This window comes from Muscardinus avellanarius (assembly GCF_963383645.1).
Source record: "Muscardinus avellanarius genome assembly, chromosome: 16".
Classification (NCBI taxonomy): Eukaryota; Metazoa; Chordata; class Mammalia; order Rodentia; family Gliridae; genus Muscardinus; species Muscardinus avellanarius.
The window spans coordinates 52,153,501-52,180,877 of NC_137802.1; the positions used below are offsets into that span (position 1 = coordinate 52,153,501).

General features: G+C 52.9%; 2 protein-coding genes across 17 annotated transcripts in view; one reads left to right on the plus strand and one right to left on the minus strand.

Annotated features, from left to right (window-relative positions):
- Nucleotides 1-272: 272 nt before the first annotated feature.
- On the plus strand, nucleotides 273-19,895 carry LOC308275512 (signal transducer and activator of transcription 5A; the record flags this gene model as incomplete). 5 transcript variants are annotated; one of them, XM_080713853.1, is made up of 18 exons in its annotated part: nucleotides 273-400; nucleotides 701-857; nucleotides 1,919-2,008; nucleotides 4,719-4,893; nucleotides 9,345-9,475; nucleotides 9,635-9,786; nucleotides 10,117-10,272; nucleotides 10,541-10,720; nucleotides 13,703-13,790; nucleotides 13,886-14,008; nucleotides 14,315-14,407; nucleotides 14,774-14,980; nucleotides 16,154-16,248; nucleotides 16,338-16,468; nucleotides 16,917-17,076; nucleotides 17,715-17,792; nucleotides 18,116-18,220; nucleotides 19,733-19,895. In XM_080713853.1, the coding sequence occupies 18 exons, from the start codon at nucleotides 273-275 to the stop codon at nucleotides 19,893-19,895; spliced, it is 2,412 nt and encodes an 803-aa protein (XP_080569979.1). The 5 variants fall into 5 exon arrangements, with proteins under 5 accessions (XP_080569979.1, XP_080569981.1, XP_080569980.1 ...); XM_080713855.1 differs by having other exon boundaries at nucleotides 16,917-17,072; nucleotides 17,741-17,792; XM_080713854.1 differs by having other exon boundaries at nucleotides 16,917-17,065; nucleotides 17,722-17,792.
- A 4,312-nt stretch (nucleotides 19,896-24,207) lies between these two features.
- STAT3 (signal transducer and activator of transcription 3) overlaps nucleotides 24,208-27,377 on the minus strand; it is a gene marked incomplete at both ends in the record, with an annotated part of 37,295 nt that continues 34,125 nt past the window's right edge. For 8 of the 12 annotated variants that reach the window (XM_080713871.1, XM_080713861.1, XM_080713868.1 and 5 more), the window contains 3 exons: nucleotides 24,208-24,263; nucleotides 25,144-25,256; nucleotides 25,555-25,597. In XM_080713871.1, the coding sequence (XP_080569997.1) occupies nucleotides 24,208-24,263; nucleotides 25,144-25,256; nucleotides 25,555-25,597 (212 nt within the window). Of the gene's footprint in view, nucleotides 24,264-25,143; nucleotides 25,257-25,554; nucleotides 25,598-27,377 lie in introns of those variants that run through there. The other 4 variants (XM_080713863.1, XM_080713862.1, XM_080713865.1 and 1 more) reach the window with 3 other exon arrangements.

Sequence of the window (27,377 nt, forward strand, 5' to 3'; positions counted from 1 at the left end):
GGGCCTCCTCCATCGAGTTTCTCTTTCAGTTTCAAGCCATTCCCCCACACCTGGGGAAGCCCCAGTAGAGAGAAGGGAGAGGAAGGGAGGGAGGCACCTGCCTCTAGACCCCAGCCCCAGGCCCCAGCGGGTTCCAGTTGGAAGGCAAGGGCGGTCTACCTGTCCTCGCCATTTTTATTCCCGCATGGGAGATGGGGTCTGGCCTTGGGTGGGCATGGCAGGGGCAGGTGGCACGTAAGAGACCCAGAGCCTCTCTCCCTAGGTGACTGGCCATGGCAGGCTGGATTCAGGCCCAGCAGCTGCAGGGAGATGCCCTGCGCCAGATGCAGGTGCTCTACGGACAGCACTTCCCCATCGAGGTCCGGCACTACTTGGCCCAGTGGATTGAGAGCCAGCCATGGTAGGGCCCCCTGCCCTGCACCAGCCTTCCAGGGCTGGTCCTACCACCAGGCCCCTTGGCCTCTACATCTCCTCTTTGTGGTTTGGTGTGACTCTGGTCCTGCCTGTCCTCTGCGGAAGGGGCGGTGTCCCTGGGAAAAGGGAAATGGGAGCTTCGGAGGGGACAGGGGACACATCTAGACTCTGATGCTGATGGAGCTGCCAGGAACAAGTCTGGGATTTCCACGTCTCACTCTGGGTACCCCGCCTCATTGCCCAAGGAAGTGCCACAGCAGGTCTCTCTCCTCTGCCATGCCCCAAGGGATGCCATTGACCTGGACAATCCCCAGGACCGAGCCCAGGCCACCCAGCTCCTGGAGGGCCTGGTGCAGGAGCTGCAGAAGAAGGCGGAGCACCAGGTGGGAGAAGATGGGTTTTTGCTGAAGATCAAGCTGGGGCACTACGCCACACAGCTGCAGGTGGGTGAGGATGCTGGGCCTCCTGCGGGGAGAAATGTCTGCCTTTCCAGTTCAGCATCAGAGCCCCCGGTTTTTTTTTTTTTTTTTTTTTTTTTTTTTTTTTTTTGCTGGCCTGTTCACTGACTCACCGTGTGACCAGGAGCTTATCGGGCAACTTTTCTTCAATTTCCCCCACCCCCTCTTTCTAAGTTAGACCTGGCGGATTCCTTTAACATATTACAAAGTCAGAGGTAGGAGTATGGGGGAGGGTTTACTCCCAACAAGGGGGGAGGGGGGAGCCCGCATTTTGAACTGATCAAGCAGAGGGATGGAGGAAGACTGAGTCAGGATTCCTCGGCTGGAGAAAAAAAGACTGGCACAGTCTGGAAATAGGGAAGGAAACAACAGGACGTCCCTCTGGGGGATATTTGAAAGAGGGGGGGCAGCTGCTGAAGAAGAGTAGAGTTGCCCTGGAGGCAGGAGCTGAATAAGAGGGCATTGAATCCAGGGTGTGAAAGAAGATGTAGCCTCTGGGGGAGAGTGGAGGAAGAGGGAGGTTTTGTGGAAGCAGGAAAGGGGTGTGGGTGGTAATCACGGCGAAGCATTTATTGGAACCCACTTGTTTTTCTTAGAGAACCCCTCTTAAATTCAAACAGCAGAGTGCCAGGGAAATAAAAGTCCACCCCAGAAGAGAGAGGAAACAGGAAGAATCCAAGGGGAACCAACACAGGACCCTCGGGGCAGGAGCGCCGTGGGAAGCCCCCTGACCTGGCCGCAGATGCGCGGACTTTGTCTCTGGACAAGTGCTTGGCTCTCAGCATAATCCTCTCACTTGTGGAACAGGGAGGGATAAGAGTTTCTGCCTGTGTCACAGGGTTTCCGTGGCGTGAGAGTCAGTGGTAGTTGGAAGTGCATTGAAAACCATGGGTTTCGAAGTCACCGTGAAGCAATTAAGAAGACGGGGTGGGGAGAAGTGGAGCCTGGGGGAGTTGGAGGAGCTGAGACCAGGCTGAAGGAGAGGCAGCGGTGTGCGTGGCTGGAGCAGAGGGTGACCACTGCTGGCTGCTCTTGCGTTCTTTCAGAACACGTACGACCGCTGCCCCATGGAGCTGGTCCGCTGCATCCGGCACATTCTGTACAATGAGCAGAGGCTGGTCCGAGAAGCCAACAATGTGAGTCCCGTGGGTGTGGGTGTGGGGAGGGGAGCTGGGGAGTCTTGCCATTTGCTTTTCTCTCTGGACACAACACCAGCATGAGGAATAGAAGAAATAAAGATCTGGACAAGCGTGAAGGGCGGTCTCTTGTGCTGCTGTGTAGTGACCCCCGGGCTCATTCCTGGGCTCTGTCATTTAGAGTGGTACAGCTGGAGCAAGTTACTGAACCTCTCTGGGTTTCTTTTCCTTTCTTTCCTTTTTGGGGTGCTAGTGGTTGAACCCAGGCCTAGTGCATGCCAGGCAAGTGCTGTACCACTGAGCCGCATCCCCAGCCCCCTCTGTTTTCTATAGTAATAGAAGCTACCTTATAGGGTTGTGAAAAGATTAAATGAGACTCTGTGAGCCAAGAATCGATCAAGAAAAGAGGAAGCCCTAAACACACACATACAACGCGTGTGTGTGCACACACTCCTAACCTCCATCTCTGTCAGAGATGGCATTTCAGAGCACCAGGGAAAAGTCCTGACATTCAGTAGATGGGGCTGAGATCAAAATAAGAAATGAAGCCTTGGTGGTGTCTGTGGAGACGACTGCAGGCAGGTATGGAGAAATGAGGCCCGGGGAAAGGGGACAGGGACTTATCCCCCAGATTCTAAAAATTATGACAGCACTGAACATCTGCATGGACAGTGGTGCAAATCTATATTATCCACAATAAGGCAAAATTAATTTTTTTGTGGTATTGGGGATGGAAACCAGGGGCATTCTACCTTTGAGCTACACCTCCAGCCCTATATTTGTACTTTATTTTGAAACAGGGTCTCACTGAGTTGTAAAGGGGCTCACTAAGTAGGTGAGGCTGCCTGAGAACCTCAATCCTCCTGTCTCAGCCTTCCAAAAGCGCGCACCCCCACGCCCGGCTTAAACTGTATTTTGTAAAGTCACCCGGGGAGAGACTTCAGATGAGCGCTTAAAGCACAGTTGATATTGGTTATTGATTTATTGCTGTGGACACCAGTCTTGGGAATTTTACAGTTCACTCAGCAAATACTTACCTAAGTCCTACTGCGTGTCTGATGCTGGGCTAGGACTGGAGAGACAGATAAAGGCTTGGCCCAGCCTAGAAGGACTCTGGGTCAGGATAGATTCTCTAGAGGAGAGCCGAGTGCTCCCAGGTATATATGGGTAAGGACCCACATCATATCGGGGCATCTGAGGGGAGTGTCCTGAGGAGTGGGAGAAGAGAGGGAAGGAGGAAGGATGAGCTTCCTGGCCCAGAGTAACAACAGCTCACGCGCAGGCAGGAAGACCTCTGCCAGCACATGGCGCTTGAAGACTCGCAAGCCATCGACACAGCTGGGGACAAGAGGATTACTGGGGAACAGCGATGGGTAAAGCCAGGGGACGGGGCAGAAGCCAGGACTGAGGGGCTCCCAACACAAGCCCTGTGTCCCTGACTTGTTGCAATCACAGAACTACCTGGACCTGCACAAGGGACTCAGCCATGACTGAGAAAGACATGGCCGTGGCCCTGGCGTCGTCATGGTGGGGGGTGACTCCTTCTCCTAGCCGCCAAGCCGTTCTCAGACACCTGTGGTGTTTTATTGGGGACAGATGGGTTCTAGCACTTGAGGACCTCACATCCTTGTGCAGGGAGACAGACTAGAGGCGGGTTAAAAAACACAAGGACAGTTGCTATGAACTGTTCCAACAGAGCCACCCTCTCTGATAAGGGAGGAGTTGAAGTACTTGCCTCAGGGAGATTTGGTGTCAGAATGTTCCAGACTGATGGAACAGCAGGTGCAGAGAGGCCCCACGGCAGCACATACCTGTGTACTCAAGGAGCAGAGACAGAAAGCACATGTGGCTCGTGTTTCTAGGATTCTTATGAGAATTAAACGAGAGACTCTGTGGGCCAAGGTTGGCCTCTGGGAAAGAGGAAGTCCTAAACACACACACACACACACACACACACACACACACACACACGCATACCTTGAACACCATCTATGTGAGGAAGCAGGAGGCTGGGCAGAGGCCAGCAGAGACTACCCGCTTGCCTGGATGGCTGGTGCTGGGCAAAGAAATTTGTATTTTATTCTGAGTACAATGAACTGTAAAGTCCCTGAACTTTACAACCAGGTGTTGAAGGAAATGGTGAAATCCAAGGAGACCTTCTTGATGTCTCGCCTGTAACTTCTTTTTGGGGTCCCTGGGCCACCGCCTGTGAGAGCCTTGTCCTCTTCCCCCTTCCTTCAGTCCCAGGAAGTTCTTGAGTGAGGACATGGGTGATGGGTGTTCACTAGTCCCCCCACCCCAGCATCCCCAATGCACGGCCCTGGGCATCGATTGGTTCAAGGGGTACATGGGGAATCATTTTGTAGAAAGACCCAGGTGAGCTGGCAAGTGTTGAGTTCTAGTTTCTTAAAAGGAAATTTGAATGGAACTTTTTGGGATACTTTTTTTTTTTTTTTTTTGGTGGAGGTCAGATCTGAAGTTGAAATGTAGGAAGATGTCATTATCTTCCAGGCCACCTGTTTCTCTTCTCTTTTTCCTCTTTCCACCCCAGCTCTGGCCAATGACTGTCCCTCTGACTTGAGTGACCTTTCTGACTGCAGCTTTGGAGTCTGGGGCCCGTAGCACTGGCTTCCCCCAGGGCCCGAGGGGTCCTCGCTTCCTCCTGAGCCCGCACGCGGCTCCTCGTGACTCCTGCTCCATCCGTCTCCAGTGCAGTTCTCCTGCCGGCATGCTGGTTGACGCCATGTCCCAGAAGCACCTTCAGATCAACCAGACCTTTGAGGAGCTGCGACTGGTCACGCAGGACACCGAGAACGAGCTGAAGAAGCTGCAGCAGACCCAGGAGTACTTTATCATCCAGTACCAGGAGAGCCTGCGGATCCAAGGTGGGCGGCACGGAGCGCGCCGGGCTGGGAGTGAGCAACGTTCTGGGGGCTCCTGCAGGGTAGGGGCCTGGCCAGCATCCCTCTCTCCAGCCCCTTGCCCAAAGCCTGGTAGGGTCCTGATTCCCAGTGCCTCCGAGCTCCTGACCCAGCCTAGGTTCCGGGCCAAGCCCTTTGCCTGCGTCATTGCACTTAGCGCTCACAGCAAGCCTGTGTAACAGACAGATGTGTGGTGTCTGTTTTTCAGGTGGCACAAAGGAATTTCAACAAGTGGCTTGGCCTAGGTTGCCTATAAGTTGCATGACTTGAAGTCCCTTTGCCAGAGATTAATATATTAATCCCAGCCTGCTTGTTCTGTGTTCCCCACAGCATAACTTTACTCCTTTCTGGGGGAAGAGTAGTGATGATTCAACCCAGAGGCATTTTACCTCCAAGCTACACTCCTACGCATTTTTATTTTTTAATTTTGAAACAGGGTCTCACTAAGCTGCTGAGCAGCTCGATAAATGGCTGAGGCTGGCCTCGAACATGTGATCCTCCTGTCTTGATCTCCCAAGTACAGGGAATACGGGTGAGTGCCGCCATACCTGGCTTTATCTACGGTTTGTTTGTTTTGTGGTACTTAGGATTGAAACCAGAGGCATTCTACCTTCAAGCTGTGTCCCCCAGCCCATTTTTAATTTTTGTTGAAATAGGGCTTCACTAGGTTGCTGAGAGACTCTCTAAGTTGCTGAGGCTGGCCTTGAACATGTGATCCTCCTGTCTCAGCCTCCCAAGTACTGGGATTATAGGCATATGTCACCACACCTACCTATGCTTTTTTGTTGTTGTTGTTGTTGTTGTTACTGGGTTCTCAACCTAGGGGCATTCTACCTCTGAGATGCACCCACAGCCCTGTTTTGTTTGTTTTTTTAACCAAGTTCTCCCTAAATTGTGGAAGGCCTCACTAAATTGCTGAAGCTGGCTGTGAACCTGTGATGCTCCTGACTCAGCCTCTTAATTACCGGGATTACAGGTGTGCACCATCATGCCCAGCTCTGGCTTTGCTTTTTAAAAAAAACCTTGGGAGGCTGAGACAGGAGGATCACAGGTTTGTTCCCATCTCAGCAACTTAGAACCTCAGCAATTCAGTGAGACCCTGTTTTTATTTTTATTTATTTATTTTTATTTTTTGTATTACTGGTGATGGAACACAGGGGCTTTCTACTTTCAGGCTACACTCCCAGACCTATTTTATACTTTATTTGGAAACAGGGTCTCACCGAGTTGCTGAGAGCCTCACTAAGTAGCTGAGGCTGACTTCAAACCTGCATGATCCTCCTGTCTTAGCCTCTCAAGGGCTAGGATTACCAGCGTGCACCACCACCACACCCGGCTAGAGACCCTGTTTTTAAATAAAAAATAAATTAAGAATGGGCTAGGAGTATAGCCTAGTGGCAGAATGCCCCTGGGCTCAATCTTCAGTACTGCAAAAATAAATAACTTATAGACAGCAGATTGTTGAGTCCTGCTTTGTATTTACTCTGCCAACCTCTGCTTTTAATTGAGATGTTTTGTCCGCCAACATTTAATGTAAGAATTAATATACTTATGGAGAGCTAACATTTTAATTTTTACTTTCTGTCGTGTGCCTCTTCAGTGTTTGATCCTCAGTTCCCTCTTGGCATTTATGATTACTTACAGTTTTCTAAACTTTATTTTCTGTTTTAGATGAACTATTTCAGCTCTCTTCCTAACTCTGCCCTGTCGTCGTTTTCTGTACCCTGACACCACACGTGTCTGAAATGTCATAGATGGTGGAGTAGAGGCTGACAGGAGGATTCTAGTTTGTTTTCTTCCATCTGAATCTACCCTAGACTGGTGCAGAAAAAGGACAGCCCCTTCCTGGAGTGGGAACAGGAGATTTCAGACTAGGATTTCTACTGAAGTCCTTTAACTGCTGATAATATTTATAATCCTGGGTGTGCCTTCAGTTGCCTGAGTGTGGGCTTAGTACCCTGAGTATGAGTTTAGTATGGATTTGTACCCACAAAGTGAATGGTGTCAGTTCCGTCTCATTTATCTGCTCACCATTACAAATACTATTGATTTGTTTATGCAAGAGAAGACCTAGCTCCGCAGGTGGGGGAGAGCAATTGCTTCAGGTTCCCCGGCCTCCTTCCCAGAAGCTCATGAAAATGGCCAGGAGACACCTAAATGGGTCACTCACTCGGGAGGCTGGCCCGAGCTTTGGAGTCGCCACCCCTTCCTGGGCTGGCAGGATTCCCAAGGGCTCTAGCAGATACTCTGCTAGATTCCAACCTCATAACACTCTGCCGACTCATCGCCCTGCAGTGAGATTGGTACCGCAGTCCCAAGTTCCACTTCTGGGCTTTCCTGGCTGTCTAGCGTTGCTTTTGTCTGTTCCAGCCTGTGTGTACCCCAGGGCACAGACTAGGTCAGTGTGACATGGCCCTCGGAAGCCGGCTAGGGCTTGACCAGGACCTGCGAGGGCGCACATCTTCACGCGGCCTGAGCCTGAGCGGGGCTGCTGGGCCGTTGAGAGGGCTGTTGGGAGGGACGATCCCAGCATTCAGGAGCCGGTGTCCTGGGGGAGGGACGGGCGTGCAAGCAGGGGAGGGTGGACAGGTGGCTGTGACGGCGGAGGTGCCTGATTTCCAAGCTGGGCAGTTGATACACAGGTGCTCCCTGCTTTCCTCTTCCTGCCTTCCCTGTTTAGGATTTGTTTGTCGATACTTTGAAAACGGTTGGAAGGCCTCACTCCCCTTCCCGCCATCAGTGAGATCCTGAGAGCCGGCGTGGGGAGACACTGTCTCCTCCCTCTCTCCTTTTCCTAAGGAATCCTTCTGATTTGTGTCTGGGGACCCTGTAACTCTCTGTCCTCTGTCTGTCTGTCCCTCCTTCTCAGTTGGTTGAGCTCATATTGACCCGCCTCGGCCAGGAGTAGAGCTAGCACCATCTAGCCCCTGGGCAGACTCACCCGCCTAGGAGGAGCCTCTGAGTTCAAGGCCAAGACAAAGCCGGGGGCAGGGGGCCCGGATGCGGCTCCCTGCCTGCGAGGGATGGCTGGGCGGAGGCTGTCCCTGTCACCCTTGCCTCTCATCCTGTCCCCGTCCACTATAAGGACCACTCTACCCAGGGTGCAGGCCTGTCCGGGGTTCCCTGCACATTTTCTGTATCATTGTTTTTGTTTTTTTTTTGTTTGTTTGTTTGTTTGTTTGTTTGTTTTTGGTGTTACTGGGGTTCCTGGAAACCATTCTACCTCCGGGCTACACTCCCAGACCTAATTTTTTTTTTTTTTTTTTTGTAGTACTGGGGGTGGAACACAGAGGCTTAAACCTGTTCGATCCTCCTGTCTCAGCCTCCCAAGTGCTGGGATTACAAGCGTGCGCCACCATGCCCGGCCTATTTTTTTTTTTTAAGATTTAAAGAAGTTTATTAAAAAGAGAGAAATATAGAAGATAGTTATAGCCTCATGTTGTAACACGAAGGGGTGGTTCGAACGAATTCACCGAGATACAACACGTGGACAAGCCATTTTTGTACACATGACCTCCATCTTGTTCACGTAATTCTGACGTAGAAAACGTCCCTATAAGGGACCTTCCCTTGCCCTGTACAGTACCTCCCCCGTCAAGGTGTCTTTCACAAAGACCAGACCTATTTTTTTTATTTGGAAACAGGGCTGGCTTCGAACCAGCGTGATCCTCCTCTCTCTGTCTCCCAAGCGTGGGGAGTACAAGTGTGCGACACCACTCCCGGCATCATTGTTTTTTAATGTGCTTTTATTGGTGCATTATAGCCTCAATTAATAATTGTTGTTTACTGATTGGTGGTACTAGGGATTGAACCCAGAGGCATTTGACCTCTAAGCTGCACCCCCAGACCTACTTTATTTTTTTATTTTGAAATAGGGCCTCACTAAGTTGGTGAAGCTGGCCTTGAATGTATAATCCTCCTGTCTCGGCCTCCCAAGTACTGGGATTACAGGCATGCGCCACCACACCTGGCTTGAATCATATTTATTTAATCTCCGCAGCAACCCACTGAGCAGGTGCCAGGATTCTCCTGTTTCACATGTGGAACAACTGAGGCAAAGGAAAGAAAGTAATTTCCTGAGTTCACCCCGATAGTAAAGGGGGAACATATCACACCCCAGCAGAGTGGGTCTAAGCTAGACGCTGTGAGGAGGGCAGAGCCAGCTGCGTGGGGTCAGGAGGCAGGGCAGGATCCTGCTGACTTCACTGAGCACCTGCTCCCACTGCCCAGCGGGAGGTGCAGTCACAGGGCCCGGGAGCCCCCCCCCTGGGGCACCCATGGCTGGCAGGACCCCGACTCACCACTGATGAAGGCTGGACCCTTGAGGGTCTCAGTCCAGAACAGGTGCGTGCGGACCCTCTGGGCTTCCTGCCGGACACCAGATGACGTGGCGGCTGTCCTGTCCCTTTCTCCAGCTCAGTTTGCCCAGCTGGCCCAGCTGAACCCCCAGGAGCGCCTGAGCCGGGAGTCGGCCCTCCAGCAGAAGCAGGTGTCCCTGGAGGCCTGGCTGCAGCGCGAGGCGCAGACGCTGCAGCAGTACCGCGTGGTGAGTGGGGGTGAGGCGATCCCGGAGCAGGAGGCCAGGCCCCTCTTCCTGGGTGGCAGAGGCAGAGCAGCGGGGAGAGGGGAGAGGGGAGAGGGCAGGGCCGGCCTGGGCCTCCCGCACCCTGGGATTCTGAGGCCGGAGGGCGGCCCCTCCCCGCAGGAGCTGGCCGAGAAGCACCAGAAGACCCTGCAGCTGCTGCGGAAGCAGCAGACCATCATCCTGGACGACGAGCTGATCCAGTGGAAGCGGCGGCAGCAGCTGGCGGGGAACGGCGGGCCGCCCGAGGGCAGCCTGGACGTGCTGCAGTCCTGGTGAGGCTGTGGGCGGCGGGCGCAGGGCCCCTTCTGCCTCCCGCCCTGGTGTGAGCGGCGGCTGCTCTGCCCGAGCCCTCTGACTCCACCCGCCCCAGCCCTATGGCTTGGTCCTCTCTGTGCCCTCCCCCAGGGAGTCACGGGCTCAGCTGGACCCCTGTTCTTGTGTTGGTGGCTCGGTGGCTTGGTGGGTGGCGAGTGCATGTGTGCTCCTGGCTGTGCGGGGTGGAGCTGTGTCCCGGGGTCTCCCCAGACCCAGAGCCTTCCAGCCTCTGGCGTGGGTCAGGGGAGAAGCCATCGTCCCCCTGTGGGCCTTGGGGCTCCTCGCAGGTGTGAGAAGTTGGCCGAGATCATCTGGCAGAACCGGCAGCAGATCCGCAGGGCCGAGCACCTGTGCCAGCAGCTGCCCATCCCCGGGCCGGTGGAGGAGATGCTGGCCGAGGTCAACGCCACCATCACAGACATCATCTCGGCCCTGGTGACCAGGTGACTGCTGCCTCTGCCCCCCCTCCAGGTTGGCACGTGGGAGTCCCGGGGCCATGGAGACCAGCGGCCCTGTCTGTGTCCGCCTCAGCCCACCCGCTGCGTGTCCAGTTGCTGTGGGCCGTGGCCCTGGCTGTGCCTGACTCTGAGGAGCCTCCCTGGACGGAGGCCAGGCCCCTTCCCTGCTGCGCTGGGGTGGGGGGTCCTCCCCTCTCGGGGCCCTCGCGTCGGCCGCCGTCTCATCTGCGTCCGTCACTGTCGTCCTCTGCAGCACGTTCATCATCGAGAAGCAGCCCCCCCAGGTCTTGAAGACACAGACCAAGTTTGCAGCCACTGTGCGCCTGCTGGTGGGCGGGAAGCTGAATGTGCACATGAACCCCCCGCAGGTGAAGGCCACCATCATCAGCGAGCAGCAGGCCAAGTCTCTGCTCAAGAACGAGAACACCCGCAAGTACGCCGCCTCTCCCTCCCTCCCGCGCCCGGGGTCTGGGTATAGTTTCTTTCTGCTGGGCCCTCGTGCTAGGACCGCACGGCCTCCCTCCCTGCGTGTCCGCAGGCGGTCACATCCTCTCTCCATACATACTACATACACTCAGAGGCCTTCTACTACATACACTCAGAGGCCTTCTCCAGCTCTGTTGGTGCTTGGCACATAGTAGGCCAGCAGGTCAGTCAAGCTGCCAGATAGTCCTGTCACTGTGCTGGCTATGATGCTACAACTGTTTCCAGACCCATCTTGGCTCTCTCCTCGCCCAGCGGGTGGCCAGCAGAGCCGGCTGCTGACCCCGAGCAGTGGGAACTGTTAGAGCTATGTGACCTGGGACACGCAGGTGTCCTGGAAGGGGGTGACGCTGCAGATGGGGGGGCATTGTCACTTGGTCCTGGGTTATCAGCTGGGTAAGTGGTAGCTGGTGATACAGATTGGAGAAGGAAGGTTTTTCCGGGGTGAGAACTTTATAGATTATATAAGACAGTAGGGAAGGCACATGTGGTCAGAGAACCTAGAAGTGGGGTCCAGAGGGGAGGGAAGGTCACTTATAAGGTGTGTGGTGGATGAGTGAATGAATGAGTTATCACTTGGTCCATCCTTCATCCCCCAATTTAAAAATGCTCTCCTAGCTGGGCGTGGTGGCGCAGATTTATAATCCCTGCACTTGGGAGGCTGAGATAGGAGGATCACAGGTTCAAAGTCAGTCTTAGCAACTTAATGAGACTCTCAACAATTTAGCAAGACTGTTTCAAAAAAAAAAAAAAAAAAACATAGGGCTGGGGGTATAGCCCAGAGGTAAAGTGCTCCTGGGTTCAATCCCCAAACACACACACACACACACACACACACACACACACACACACACACCTTTCTGCTAAGCGCATGCCTATAATTTCAGTTCTTAGGAGGGTGAGAAAGGAGATTGCAAGTTCAAAGCCAGCCTCAGCAACTTAGTGAGATCCTGTTTTAAAATTAAAAAAAAAAATAGCCGGGCGTGGTGGTGCACGCTTGTAATCCCATGGTGCACGCTTGTAATCCCAGCATTTGGGAGGCTGGAAGATCACGGTTCGCAGACAGCCTCAGCTACTTAGTGAGGCCCTCTGCAACTCAGTGAGACCCGGTTTCAAAATAAAGAATAAAAAATAAAAATAAAAAATAAAAAGATTAAAAAATAAAAAATAGGGCAGGGGGTGTAGTTCGGAGGTAGAATGCCCCTGGGTTCCATCCCCAGACCCACAAAAATAAAATAAAATAAATAAAAAGGCTGTGGATGTGGCTCAGGGGTAGAATGCTCTTAAATTCAATCCCCGGTACCAAAAGATAAAAAATAAAAATAAAGCCAGAGTGGTGGCACACACTTGTAATCCCCACGCTTGGGAGGCAGAGACAGGAGGATCACGCAGGTTCAAAGCCAGCCGCGCTGGCTTATGAGACCCTGTTTCAAAATATAAAATAGGTTTGAGAGTATACCCCGGAGGTAGAAGGGCTTCCAGGAACCCCAGTACCACCAAAAAAAATAAAAAAAAAAAAATAAAAATAAAAAATAAAAAATAAAGCACTGTCAAAACGTGATAGAGAAAATAGCGATGTCATAGCATCTGGGTGTCTTGGGGGCCTGGTTGGGATCAGGGCAGGGTGGTAGTTGAGGAGGGCCTTTCTGAGGAGACCCTTGAGCTGAAACATGGAGAAGGTCAGGTGGTTAGGGCAGCAGGAAGAGCAGGTGCAGAAGTCCAGAGGGAGGTACCAAGGGCATACTCAGCAAAGTCAAGGCCAACAGGGGCCATGTGTTCTTAGTAAGGGAAGGACTCAGTGAGAGGCGGGCTTGATAGTAGAGTCAAGGTCATGGTCACGGTTCTTGTTTTTATTCTTCTGGTACTATTCTAAGCAGAGGCATTCTACCTCTGAACTAGACCCCTGTCCTCCAGCTCTATTTTATTTTATTTTTTGCGGTACTGGAGATTGAACCCAGAGGCATTCTACCTTTAAGCTACACCCCCAGCCCCAGCCCTATTTTTTATTCTTTATTTTGAAGTAGGGTATCACTGAGTTGCAAAGGGCCTCACTAAGTAGCTGAGGCTGTCTGTGAACCACAATTCTCCTGTTTCAACCTCCCAAATGCTGTGATTATAAGCATGCGCCACCATCCCCGGCTCTATTTTAATTTTTTTTTTTTTTTTTTCCGGGTCTGGGGATGGAACGCAGGGGCATTTGACCTCCGAGCCACACCCCCTGCCCTATATTTATTCTTTATTTTGAAACAGGGTCTCACTAAGTTGCAGAGGGCCTCACTAAGTAGCTAAGGCTGTCCACGAACCGCAATCCTCCTGTCTCAGCCTCCCGAATTCTGGGATTACAAGCGTGCGCCACCACGCCCGGCTTCTCTTTTAAATTTTGAAACAGGGTCTCACTAAGCTGCAGAAGGCCTCACCAAGTAGCCAGACTGGCTTTGAACCTGTGATCCTCCTGTCTCAGTCTTCCACGTGCTGGGATTACAAGCATGTATCACCAACACCCAACTTCTGTTTTATTTTTTATTTGGAAACAAGGTCTTATTAAGTTGCTAAGGCTGATTTTTAAACCTGCGATCCTCCAGTTTTGGCCTCCCAAGTACTGGGATTCCAGGTGTGTGTCACCACACCTAGCCACAGTTTTCATTTTAAGTCCATCAGAAGCTACCGGAGACCCTTGAGGCCCTACCTCAACCTCAGTTCCCAAGGAACTTCTAACGGAATACCAGAGACCCAGACTCATCTGTGAGATTTGCCGTGCACAACTGGCAGGCGAATGGAGAAGACAGTAGCCAGAGACACCAAGGAACACTCTTAGTGGGTGGACTGCTGGCAGGATAGACCGGCTTGAAGTCTCCAGCCCCAAGCTGGAACAGGATCTTGCTCCTGGGCAGGGGAGGGCCTGTGTGGAGCTGGGGCCTCTTCTCCCTTGCAGCGAGTGCAGTGGCGAGATCTTGAACAACTGCTGCGTCATGGAGTATCACCAAGCCACGGGCACCCTCAGCGCCCACTTCAGAAACATGGTGAGCACAGGGCCCGGCCTGGGAGAGGAGATCTGCCCAGGGCTAAGTCCTTGTAACCAGCCACGGTCTGGTCTCTCGGTCCTCCTGTCTTGCAGTCACTGAAGAGGATCAAGCGCGCTGACCGGAGGGGCGCGGAGTCTGTGACGGAGGAGAAGTTCACGGTCCTGTTTGAATCTCAGTTCAGCGTTGGCAGCAATGAGCTTGTGTTCCAGGTGAAGGTGAGGCCATCTCTCTCTGTGTCCCTGCAGTCACCTAGAGAGGTGCAGGGATCTGCTTGAAGCCACCTGGTTGGTTTGAGAATGCTGTGGGTACCTGTTTGCTGCATTATCTCCAGATCCCAGACCATCGCAACTCAAACAATAGGCTAAGAAGCAAGATGTGTTTTGGGGTTTGCTGGTGCTTAGCATTTTGGGGAAGGGCACATGTTTGGAATTGTGTGTGTGGACTGAGGGCAGGAAGTCTTGCCTAAGCAGGGGCCAACATGGCAGCCACACCCCCTCAACTGTCATTGTTTGACTTCTTAGACCCTGTCCCTCCCCGTGGTTGTCATCGTTCACGGCAGCCAGGACCATAATGCCACCGCCACCGTGCTGTGGGACAATGCCTTTGCTGAGCCGGTGAGCCCCCGTGGGACCTCCACCTCGGTCACCCTGGCCCTTGGGCTCTCCCTAGGGTCACACTGCCTCCCTGGGCCCAGCTCAGTGGCAGTTTCTCCCTCCCAGGATCAGAGCAGAGCCGGGGTGAGCCGAGAGGGCCTGGGCTGGGGCTCAGTCAGGTTCCAGGCTTCTGTATCGGGCTCTCCAAGGTCTGAGAGCCTGATCTCTGTCCCCTGGTCTGGATTTCCAGCCCCGCAAGCCCGTGTCTGTGTCTCCTTTCTGAGTTGTCTTTGGTTCTCTCTTGGTCTCTGTATATTTGCACGTATGTGTAAGCGTTTCCAGCTCCCTCCTTCTGCCTTTTCTTCCCATCCCTTCCCTCCCTCTCAGGGCAGGGCGCCATTTGCCGTGCCTGACAAAGTGCTGTGGCCGCAGCTGTGCGAAGCGCTCAACATGAAATTCAAGGCCGAAGTGCAGAGCAACCGCGGCCTGACCAAGGAGAACCTTGTGTTCCTGGCGCAGAAACTGTTCAACAGCAGCAGCACCCACCTCGAGGAGTACAACAGCATGCCCGTGTCCTGGTCCCAGTTCAACAGGGTGAGGAAGCTGCCACCTGGGGCTGTCACATCGCCTCCACCTTGCAGAGAGGCTACTGCCCGGGGCAAGAGTCCCACGCCCAAACACCCTCTCCTATAATCAGGAAAGATGGGGTTTCAGACCCCAAGAAATGCAGGCAGGAATCACAGGGAACCGAGTCCGTCTGGATGGGCCAAAGCAGCATAAGGGAAGGCGCCTGGGGCTGAGCTGCGCCTCGACCTGGTAGTTTGGCAGGCCCCCTTTGCTCCCTGTGCTTCAGTTCCCCATCTGTAAAGGAGGGGACGAGGCAGAAGTGACCTTGGAGGGCCCGTCTGGACAGCTCTTTGGAGCCTCTACCCCCAAACCAGGCACAATGGCGCATGTCTGTAATCTTACCTCCTTGGGAGCCTGAGGCAGGAGGATCACAAGTTTGAGGCCAGCTGGAGCAACTTAGTGAGCGCCAGTCTCAACCACAAAAAACAGCTTCCACCCCACCCATGGGCCTGCCCTGGACCCTGTGTCTTAGCAGCATGGGCGAGTTCGCTTTCTGGTTCCCTAGGGTATGAGTTGGGGGCTGTGTCGATGTGTGGATACCTGGGAGTGGGGGGCAAGTAGGAATTGGGAGAAAGCTCTGGGGGGAAGGACAAGAGGGTGCAGATTGTGCTGGGCATGGTGGCACACACCTGTAATGCCAGCACTTGAGAGACTGAGATGGGAGGGTTGCATGTTTGAGGCCAGCCTCAGAAACTTAGTGAGACCCTGTTTTAAAATAAAAAATAAGCCGGGCGTGGTGGCACACGCTTGTAATCCCCGCGCTTGGGGAGCTGAGACAGGAGGATTGCATGGGTTCGAAGCCAGCCTCAGCTACTGAGTGAGGCTCTCAGCTACTTAGTGAGACCCTGTTTCCAAATAAAACATAAAATAGGTCTGGGAGTATAGCCCAGAGGTAGAAAAGCCCCTGGGTTCCACCCCCAGTACCACCAATAAATAAATAAATAAATAAATAAATAAATAAAACAAAATAAAAAATAAAGAGGGCTAGGGGTGTAGCTCAGAGGTAGAGCGCCCCAGGCTTGATCCCCAGTAACATACGCATGCACACACGCATGAACACACGCACACACGCAGGGTACTGATTACCGCGCCACCTGTGACTTGGGCCGCAGCACTGACTCTGGGTTTTGGGGCTCTCAGGAGAACCTGCCAGGTTGGAACTACACCTTCTGGCAGTGGTTCGATGGGGTGATGGAGGTGCTGAAGAAACATCACAAGCCCCACTGGAATGACGGGTGAGGAACAGGACCTCGGGCAGGAGCTGGAGGCTCAGGGGTCAGCAGCGGCTGGCTCAGCACAGACACTAAATGCTCCATGTTCCCAGGGCCATCCTAGGTTTTGTGAACAAGCAACAGGCCCATGACCTGCTCATCAACAAGCCCGATGGGACCTTCTTGCTGCGCTTTAGCGACTCGGAAATTGGGGGCATCACTATCGCCTGGAAGTTCGACTCTCGTGAGTGCCCATTCTGCCCTCGCTCGCCCCCAGGGCCTCCATCTCCCTCGTCTTTGCTGCCAGCCTCTGCCAGGCCGGTGTCCTTGCAAGGTGCCCGCTGGGAAATGCAGGGAATGAGCTCAGAATTTGGAAGGAGTGTTGCTCAGAAATGTGTCCCCCGTCTATCATGTCCCATCCCAAGAGAACTTCAAGTCCCTGGCCCCACAGACTCCAGAACCGCTGGCAAGTTCCTGGCTGTTTCCTGCAGCCGCCCCACCCCTGCCGGTCCGGCCTTATTGGTGTCCATTAACCCAGTTTGCTGAGTGGAATGTTCCAGTGTCTGCTTCCCCATACCAAGGGGCACAGGGGTCGGAGTTGCAGTCTGGGTTAGGAAAAGCCTTCCCTTAAGCCCCACGGTCCTCACCCTCCTGTGGAGCGGCATATGGGAATGAGGTTGCCCCTTCCACAGCGGACCGCAACTTGTGGAACCTGAAGCCGTTCACCACACGGGATTTCTCCATCCGGTCCCTGGCCGACCGGCTGGGGGACCTGAGCTATCTCATCTACGTGTTCCCTGACCGCCCCAAGGACGAGGTCTTCTCCAAGTACTACACCCCTGTGCTTGGTAGGTGCTGCTGTCTGACGCCTGACACCCTGGGCCCTTCCCCAGCCCTTGGACAGAGCCCTGGGGGCTCCATAAGAAGAGACCAGCGCCATTTTCTCTGGGGGTTTTGGTCCACAGGACAGGAAAAGGATGCCAGGGCTCACGCCTGAGGGGAGGAAAGTAAAACTTGCCCCAGCTTTCTTCTCTGCCATGGGAAGAGCTGGCTTCTTGTTTTGTTTCCTTGGAGGAAGAGGCGGCAGGGTTGGGGGAGAAGCTGGGATAACCCGCACCCACAGATAAAGTTCTACCCCTCTTAATCAGCCCTTCACACCACGCCCCACCCCCAACCCACCCCTGCTTGAGCATTGGAAGCAGAATGGACAGGTTTTTCCTCTTCGCCCTGCCCCAGTCCAGTGGTGGAGTTTGCTGCTTACTGTTGATTCTATCTCCTTGGCAGGGGTGGGCGGGGGGAGGGAAGGCAAGTGGCCATCAAAGGAACCCAGAGATGGGACGGGACCTAAGCCAGCGGTCTGGGTGACCCTCAGGCTGGTGCATCAGTATTTATTGAGAGTCCTTGGGAAACCACATCCCGAGAAGGCCCCAGGGTGATGTAGGCAGGAGGCTGACAGCACAGGGTGTCCTGCAAAGTCCCAGAGACTTTAGTTCTCAGCATCGTTTCCCCTTGGCAGCTAAAGCAGTGGATGGATACGTGAAGCCACAGATCAAGCAAGTGGTCCCTGAGTAAGTGTCGGGGCCAGCTTTGGGGCCAAGATGCCTCTTCCCTCCCTGCACTCCTCTCTCTCCAACCTCTGTGACTGCCTCCCCTAACCCTGGGCCAGTGTCCCTGATCTCCTGGCAAACCTGGCTCAGCCCTCTAGAGAGAACTGGTCTTGGTCATGCTGCGGCCAGCACCCAAGGCCCCACTCCCATATCCAGAGCCCCAGGCCCAGTGGAGCACTTTGTCCTTCAACATCCCCAAAGGCATAAAGATGCCCCCGGAGCCCCTCCCCAAGTGAGCCGCCCCCGGCCTCCCTGGCAGCTCACAGTTATGTTTCTTCCTGCAGGTTTGTCAACGCATCTGCAGACGCCGGGGCCAGCGCCACGTGCATGGACCAGGCCCCCTCCCCAGCCGTGGGCCCCCAGGCCCATTACAACATGTACCCACAGAAGTAGGTTGTGTTCTCATGGGGTTCCCCGGGGGGGGGGGTCTGGGGTCCTGGGCTCATGCTGGAGCCTTGGAGGGCGGTGGACAGAGGACCCCAGGGCTCCACGAGGACTAAGACCAGCAGCCAGGTCCAGCTCAGGTGCAGAGGTGTGGTCAGCCAGAAACCACATAGAGCATTTCGCAGCGACACATAGCAGGGCCCAGTCCTCACTCTGGAGCTGACTAGCCACGTGACCATGGAAAATTATTGATGCTCAGTTTCCTGATGTGTAAAATGGGGGCAAGAACACTTTCCTTGTGTAGTTGGGGTGAGGCTTACCCAAGAGAGCGAAGGTAGAGCTCTGTTTAACATAAGTGCGGCAGACGGAAGGGCTTGATGCAGGGTGACTACTAGGGGTGATGTAAGCCAGGTGGGAGCAGAGTAGAGCGGACGGATTCCCTTCCACACTGAGGGAGGCTTGGGCAGCAGATCTGGGTGGAGCAGGCCAGAGGGACCACAGACAAGGCAGCCACAGAGTCCCAGATCCCTGACACCACGAGGCTCAAACTGAGTTTCCTAATACAGCCGAGCCTCGGTTTCCTCCTCCAAGGAATAAATAACCTAATTTAAGGCGGCTGGAGGATTGGAGTTAGGTGTTTAAGGACCTGTTGCAGAGGCCTGGGGGTGTAACTCAATGGTAAAGTACTTACCTGGCCTGTGTGAGGCCCTGGGTTCAATCCCTGCACCACACACATGCCAAACCAAACAAAACAAAACAAAAATAAAAAATAAAACAAAGCAAAACCCCCGAAAGGGTGAGGTGGCGTACACCTGTAACCCTAGTACTTGGGAGGTTGAGACAGGAAGATTGCAGCTTCAAGGACAACCTCAGCAACTTAGGCCTTGTTTCAAAAATTAAAATAGGGCCGGGCGTGGTGGCACACGCTTGTAATTCCAGCATTTGGGAGGCTGAGACAAGAGGATCACCATTCACAGCTAGCCTCAGCTACTTAGTGAAGTCCTTTGCAACTCAGTGAGACCCTGTTTTAAAATAAAGAATAAAAAATAGGGCTAGGGATGTAGCTCGGAGATAGAATGCCCTTGAGTTCCATCCCCAGTACCACAAAGATAAATGAATAAAATTAAAAAAAAATAGGGCTGGAGTTGTAGCTCAGAGGTCAAATGCCCCTGGGTTCACCTGCCTGTCGGGTGTTCAGTGAATGGTATGGTGCCTTTGATGTCATTGAATAGCATTGCAGTTGGGAACAGCTCATTGTTCCAACCAGAGATAAGCACAAGGAGAAGGAAAATTAACTCCTTAAATCACTCTATGAGGTAGCAAGAGATGCAAGGTGTCTCCAGAGGAGCAAGCTGCTGCCCCGTCTCCCACAGAGCCAGCTTGGGGGGAAGCGATACAGCCAGACTTGGTTCCATTTTCTCATGAATGTCTGGTCTGAGTGGGGAGCAGCTGGCGGCTGCCCTGGAGAACTTGGGGCCGACACACCCCAGCTCCCCTCACATCCCTCTCTCCCCCAGCCCCGACCCTATCCTTGACCAGGATGGAGAATTTGACCTGGACGAGACCATGGATGTGGCCCGGCACGTGGAGGAGCTCTTACGCCGGCCCATGGACAGCATGGACCCCCGCCTCTCCCCGCCCGCCAATCTCTTCGCCACTGCCAGAGGCTCCATGTCTTGAATGCTGGAGTCCCAGGCTTCTCTTTGGATGCAATATTCAATGTGAAGAGTCCGTATCAATTGTGATTGTAGTTTTTCCGTGCATCCTGGCACCTTGGTGTGCATGTGTGTGCTTGTGTGTGAGGTGTGCCGCCCTCGCCTATCACAGTCCTGGGTGTGTGGCTGATGTCTGGTGACATTAGCAGTGGGCTTTGTGTTCAGATCAAGGCCTCCAAGAGCCCCCAGGCCTGTTTATCTGCCATGGAAGAAAGGGAGCTTCTGTTGTTCGCAGGTAAACCTATTCCTCCACTGCCCCTTTATCTGCTCAGTGGCCGTTTAAGTGAAATTATTCCAGAAAGAGACAGGAGACCCTTTAAAAGCTCTAAGCTGGAGTTTTTCTTGGGGGAAGCGATCCATTTGCCCACAGATATGTGTGCGTTACAGGTGAATGCAGGTGCCTGTCTGTTCCCATGCACACGTGGTGTCCTAATTGATAGTCTCCCTCTGGAGGGAGGTTGGGTTCATTCTTAAACAGTATTTTATACTTTAGTGAATGTGGACTATAGACTTTTTGTGAGCCCTTTGACAGCACCTCTTGGCAATAGCCATTTCTTACCACTGTAGAGCTGGGTTGAGATAGGACTGTCGGCTGCTCTGAATAGGTAGTGTCTTGGCCTCTCCTACTTGAACCCGAGAGGCGTGGGCCTCGCGTCTGTGATGCCCTTGCCTATGTTCCCCTCAACACCCCCTCTTTCTATCCAATGCCCCCTCCCCTTCATCCTGCCCCAGCCTCCTTTCCTGGCTTCTGTGTTTGCAACCTTGCTTATGAGAAAGGAGGAAAAAAGAGGCCTGAGGCTTGCACGGTTCATGTCCTCCCTCCTAGGGAAAAAACAAAGGCTGCAGCAAGCCAGCCGCACGCCTGTGGAATCTGGAGAGGTTTAATGCTGGGAGGCGGAACCTGGAACAGGCCTCACAGTTATAACTTGGGCTGTGCCCAAGGCCTCTCCAAATGCACACGTTCCTCCCTAAGGCTATGTGATAGGAATCCAGGGGCAGCTGGTGGCCAAAGATTGGGAGTCCCGGGTTTCAACCTCTCTGAAGGGAGCCCTGGACAAGAAGAGGGATTCTTTTGTACTTTGTACATAGACCACAGTGTTTTTAAATAAAATATTTTTTTTTCATAAATGTGCTGGTCTGCCTTCTGGTTTGGGGAGCTGGCGGTGGTCTCCCTAAATGACCGTGATCGCTAGCAATGGAGTTGTTTTGCTACTGCCTAGTCTGTGCTGTAAGTTTTAGTCTGGGGCCACAGCTCTGCTCTCAGAGGGCTAAAGAACTAGGTGAGGGGGCATACACACCCACGAAAGTAGGGGCTCGCGGTCTCCAGAGGAAGGGGCAGGAATCACTGGGGGGTGGGCCAAGCACGGTCCAAGCCGCTCCTTATCTGCTGTGGCAGGCAGTCTCGAAGCTGGCAGCGGAAGGCCAGTGCCAAGGAGACTGTCAACCTTCCTGGGGCCGGGGGCAGCCGAGAGCCGGGCTGGCAGCCCACCTTCTCCTGGCCTCTTCCTAGAGACCAGCAGGTGGCACCATCCAACAGCCACTGTGGCCCGAGGCTTCGGCAGGCTGGCCAGGACGGAGAGGTCCAACCTTCCCATGTGGACCTTCTGGTGCCAGCTGTGGCTAGTCCAGGGGCTGGGGCTGGGGCCTTGGGGAACATGTACTCCCTGGGGAGGGGGGAAGCCAGGAACCACAGGCGGGTTTCTTCAGAGCGAGAGAGGTGGGGGGCAGGGACTTGCGGCCTGCCCCAGGGAGTGCAGGGGCCCGGGGTGGGCTGGCAGGGGTGGGTGGGAGGGAAAGCGGGCGCCAACTCCCACCCTAGCCGCAGTAATCTCAGGTTCCATCTCTGCAGGGGAAGCACTGCTCAGTCCCCATGCATGGCGGCGGGGTGAGTGAGGGGGTGGGGCGATGCTGAGGGCACTGGTGTTGTGGGAGCCTTTCCCTAAATTATCACCACTGACTGGCCAGGGGCCCTGCAGCCAGCAGCCAGTGAGGTGTCTGGGTACTGTCCCGCCGGCTGAGCGAACTGAACAGAAAGTGATAATGCGCCAACTGTGGCGGGGGAGGCCTGGGGGATCTACACCCCACCCCCCTTTAGGTAGCTTATCTGACCCAGGGCAGGACACTGCAGCTCTGGGAAGGAGGAGGGCAGAGAGAAGAGGGAAGGCCACTCCGACACCTTTGTGCCACGGACAGTGACTCTCACTGCCTGGTCACCTCTCACCTGCAGGCTGGTGGCCTATCTAAAATGGGGGGTGCATCAGCTGAGGCGCCACCCTGGTGCTGGGGCACCCCCCTGCCCTCTAGAGCCTCCCTGCTCCGTCATCTTAGTTGGACACGCGTTGAGGGTAAGCAGGGAAAGTGAGCCCTGGCCAGCCACAGACAGAGCCACCATGCTACCAGATGGTTCCTATATAACTTTTATTTCTGGAAGTTAAAGTAGATACAGCAATATACAAAAAAAAAAAAAAAACCCACAATAATATAAATTTTTACACTAAGAAGTATACATTGGAATTTGAATGCAGTGGCCAGGATAGCAGCTGACAAACCACGGGAATTCCTCAGCTTGGCTGGGGACAGCCAGGGGACAGTAGGAAAGTGGGCAGGTCCTGAGACGCCATTCTTTAAGGGGGGGCAGAACAGGTTTCAGCTCCTCTCAGAACTTTTGCTGTATTCCCTTAAAACCAGATATGCATGTGACCTAAAGCCGTGAACTTTACAATGCCTGTGTCAGAGAAGCTCAAGTCCTTGTCCTAGGTCTCCGAGGATTAAACCCAATGATAAGCCCAGGTCTCACCTTTCTACAGTTTCTCTGTTTCAGTTCAGCTTACTGTGTATTGAAGAGTGTTGCTGGAGAATGGAGAGCTCCACATGACAGAAAGGGCGGGTAGCCAAAGCGAGTCCTGTTCCTCTCACAGAGAAGGTCCTCGCCCCTTGAATTAAGACTCCAGCTCATTTGGGTCTAACAAACAGAATTCTACAGATGCTCTGCTCAGTTGAGGCCAGCCGTGCCTCTGAGTCAGAGGAGGCCCCTCGCCCAGTGCTGGGTGCCCCACATGGTAAGGATGAGCCGGCTGGCCAAGCAGGCCGCACAAAGGCCGCAGCAGGTGCAGGGCCCTCATTCCGTCTCTCCCGAGGGCCCATGGGGCAGTCGCCTGCCTCCGGGAGCACACGAGGGGAAAGGCAGTCAGCCTTTGCCCTGTGTTAACAAGTGAGAAGGGCAACAGGTGCTTCTGGAAATCACCAAGAAGAACCATATTCCCTGAGCTCAAGCGGACACTTCGCTGGGGCCTTGTCGTCTGAGTCATGTTCAACCTCTAACTCTCTCTTCACCTATGAGGTCCTGCTACCAGGATTTCTAAAGCAAACAGGCCAAGGGACTTTTAGACATGGAGAGGAGGCCTGCCACAGCAGGGTCCGGTGGGAAAGGACGCTAGAGTGATCCTAGGCCAGATGGGGCACCCGGAGGAGCAGGCCGGCTGGGAGTCGCGGGAAGGAGTAGGGGCTTCCAGGGCCCTCTGCGCAGCCTTGTCCTCTGGTGGGCCAACACGGGCCAGAGAAAATAAAGCTCTGCTTATAAAAAGATTGAGCGGTTCACAACCAAAGGCCAAGCCAGGGCTTCAGATGTCTCTTAAGGGTTTGATCTGAAGCCCATTTCAGGGTTTATATAAATTACCAGCCCAAAGATAAGCTGAATGCTTAAAGCACCAAGGGGCAGTTAACTGAGTCTTCTTAAATACAGAAAGGCTATGCTGCCTACAGTGTGTTTTGCCCTTTAAGTATTATTATTTTAATTTAAAAAGAAACCTAGAGGCTTAGATAGTTTTATCTTCTATTTGGATGTTAGCAAGATTAAAAGTGCAAGGCCAGGAGTATACAGCTACAGGCAGCCAGTGGCATTAGCTTGCAGAAACGGGCAGAGGGATGCCGCTGGCACCAGGAGGCACTTGTCTAACAACAAAGAACAACAAGCTGCTCAGAAAGGAGGGCAGGGCAACAAAAGACTGCAAGACATTTCCGCTTTCTCCCGCTGGCCGCCCCTTCCATACCCCCATCACGGTCTCAGAGAACATCTTCTTTAGATAAAAGCACATCACCCACACTCACGCTTTTCTCTATCTTAAAAAGTGCCCAGATTGCTCAAAGATAGCAGAAGTAGAAGATTAAAAAAAAAAAAAAAATCTGGAACCACAAAGTTAGGAGTTTCAGACGCTGTGGGGTTTGGCGGAACGCGGTGGGTGCCTCAGTCACATCTCTGCAGCTTCCGCTCTCGCTCCTCACATGGGGGAGGTAGCGCACTCCGAGGTCAGCTCCATGTCAAACGTGAGGGACTCTGCAGAGACAGACGGCCGGCTCAGCCACCTGCCCGGCTGGCAGGCACCCCTCCCCCAGCCCTTCCTGGGGCAGGGCGCAGGCCACCCTGAGGGCCAGTCTCCAGCCCTGCAGGCCAAGGCAGGCTCGGAAAGCCAGAGTTCCTCTCCTCCCTACAGGCCCTGCGCTCTAGAAGGGCTCAGTCTCTTCCTGCCTTAGCTCATCCCAGTTCTCCATCCATGCTCCTCAAAGCTCCATGTGGCCAGACGCTGTCTGACGTGGCAGCCTAGCCTCATGTAGCCTCTGAGCAATCAGAAATGTGACTGGTCCACATCGAGGTTCTGCTGCAGTAGTCAAAAACCCACTTAATGTGAAGGGGGAGGGGAAGGGAGCCAAGCACCGTGGCTCAGGCATGTAAGCTGAGAGGCTAGGACAGGAGGAGGGCAGGTGGGAAGCCAGCCTCAGCAATTTAGTGAGACCCTGTTTCAAAACAAAAAATGAAAAGGGATGGGGATGTAGCTCAGAAGTAGAAGCCTCAAAAAAAAAAAGAAAAAAAGAAAAAGTAGAAGCTTTCTGGGTTCAATTCCCAGTGCCCAAAATATATAATAATAATAATAATAATAATAATAATAATAATAATAATAATAATAATAATATAATGTTTTCTTACATGTTGAAGTGACGGATTTATTTGGGGTAAGCAGAATATATTATAAAAATTAACTTCATCTGCCTCTTTATACTGGGATTACTAGAAAATGCACACTTATATCGGGCTGCACTGTTTCTACTGGAGAGTGCTCTAGAAGCTCCTCCTATTACTCCGGCTCTTGGCTCTGTACACATCAACAAAGGGGACTGACTTCCCTCACAAGGACAAAATCTGAGCACCAAATACTCACCAAACTGCCCTCCTGCTGAGGGCTCAGCACCTTCACCATTATTTCCAAACTGCATCAATGAATCTAAAGTGCGGGGGGACATCGGCAGGTCAATGGTATTGCTGCAGGTCGTTCTGTAGGAAATGGGGAGCCGCAGGAGGGGAAAGGGCCGGGTTGACAAGACACAATGGAGGAAAAAAAAAAAAAAAAAAGAACAAAACACACACACACAAGCCATCAAACTCTGGTCTCCAACAGAAAAATAAAAGCTCAAGCTTTTTAAACACACAAGGTCACTCTGAGTACTAAACACAGCCCGGGAGCGTCTAACCTTTTACAAGGATAATTCTCACCCTTTGTCCTCCCTATTCCCGGGGGGGATAACTGAGGACATCAGAAATGAATGCAACATTAGGAAGGAAAGCCACTTACGGTGTCACACAGATAAACTTGGTCTTCAGGTATGGGGCAGCACCTGGGAAGGAGAAAGCCGGGTTACTGATTTGTGACCGCCTATGAGACCAGCCAGAGGAAGCCTTGCGCCTCAGAAGGGCACCTTCAAACTCACTCCATCCTTATGCAGAGATTTCCAGAAACCTCCATCGGCCCCTGGGGGTTGCCCTTCCTCGATGTGTACTCGTTACTATCCTGAGCACTAGCAGCCTGAAGTTGATTCTTTCCACAAAGCTTCCCTGAGCTGCAGAGGACTTTGCAGTGTACCCTGTCCCGCCTGAGCCGAGACTAATGCCAACCTCATCCTCAGTCTCTCTCTACATGATGTAAACGTTTAACTGCCTCCATGTGGGCTGAGTACTCTGTTCTGTCCTGGCCTATCTCGTAGATAATTTCTCTGCCTGGAGGGACCAACCCCTTGTAGACATGGCGTGGTGTCCTGCCCAGATACCAACGTGACTAATCTTCAAGAGAACATGAAGACTGTCCTGCACAGGGACACACGCCTGTGATCTCAGCTACTCGGGAGGCTGAGGCAGGAGAATCACAAGTTCTAGACTAACCTGGGGCAACTTAGTGAGACCCTGTCTCAAAAATTTAAAAAAAAAAAAAAAAAAAAAAAAAAGGCTGGGGGTATAGTTTAGTGGTAGAGTGCTTGCCTAGCATTCACGAAGCCCTAGGTTTGATCCCCAGTACCACCAGAAGAAAAGAGAACATAAAACAGCTAATGTCAGTGGCTCTCAAGCTGGTTAGATTTCTATACCTATCAGCATTAATCTGCCTCCATCACAAACCAAAAGCAGTCTTTATCTAGAAGGAAGATGTTTTCGTGGTGCAATATAATCAACTCAGCTGGAAGTCAAGAGACCAGGGTCCAGGGACAATTCTTTTGTGGGGAGTGGGTACTGGAGATTGAACCCAGGGGTATTCTACCTCTAAGCTATACCCCCAGCTCTACTTTTTTATTTGAAAACAGAAGCTCACTAAGTTGCTGAGGGCCTCATAAGTAGCTGAAGCTAACCTCAAACCTGCAATCCTCCTGTGTCTTAGCCTCCCAAGTACTGGGATAACAGGCATGTGCCACCATACCTGATCAGGGGTATCGTTAATAGCTAAGAGTCCTGGGACCAGGCCTTTCCAATGAATAAAATAAGGAGGAGGAAGAAGGAGGTGGTGACTGTCTATAATGCCCATCATGTGTAATTATAGCTTTATAGTTAGAAGTATGAGGAGGGGCATGCTGAATGCTTACACCAAGAGGTCAAGGAGACTTGGGGACACTGATATAAAATCTTGGAGATTCAGGTGAACAAACCATGTCAGAGCATGGGTCAGGGTGGGAGGGCCAAGAAAAGCACAGACATATTAGGTGGGACTTACTAAAAAAATGAGTAACACTGAGGGATCAGAATGTGTGACGACAGTCTGAGAAAAGGCCCTGAAAGAGGCCCACAGATTCATGTGTAACTCTTGTTCAAAGTTGTGAATGAACTTTATCTAATTTGTAAGTGGCTCAGAATTCCTCCATCAAGCCATAAAAAGATATGGCAGTGCATGCTTGTAAGATCTGTACTTGGGAGGCTGAGACAGGAAAATCCCAGGTTCGAAGCCAGCCTCAGTAACTTAGCGAGGTCATCTGCAACTTAGTGAGACCTTGTTTCAAAAATAAAAAAATAAAATAGGGCTGGGGGTGTCACTCAGAGGTAGAAGCCACCTGAGCTTCTCCAGCACAAGGAAGAGGAGGAAGCTGGGCATGGTGACGCACACTTGTAATCCCTGCGCTTGGGAGGCTGAGACAGGAG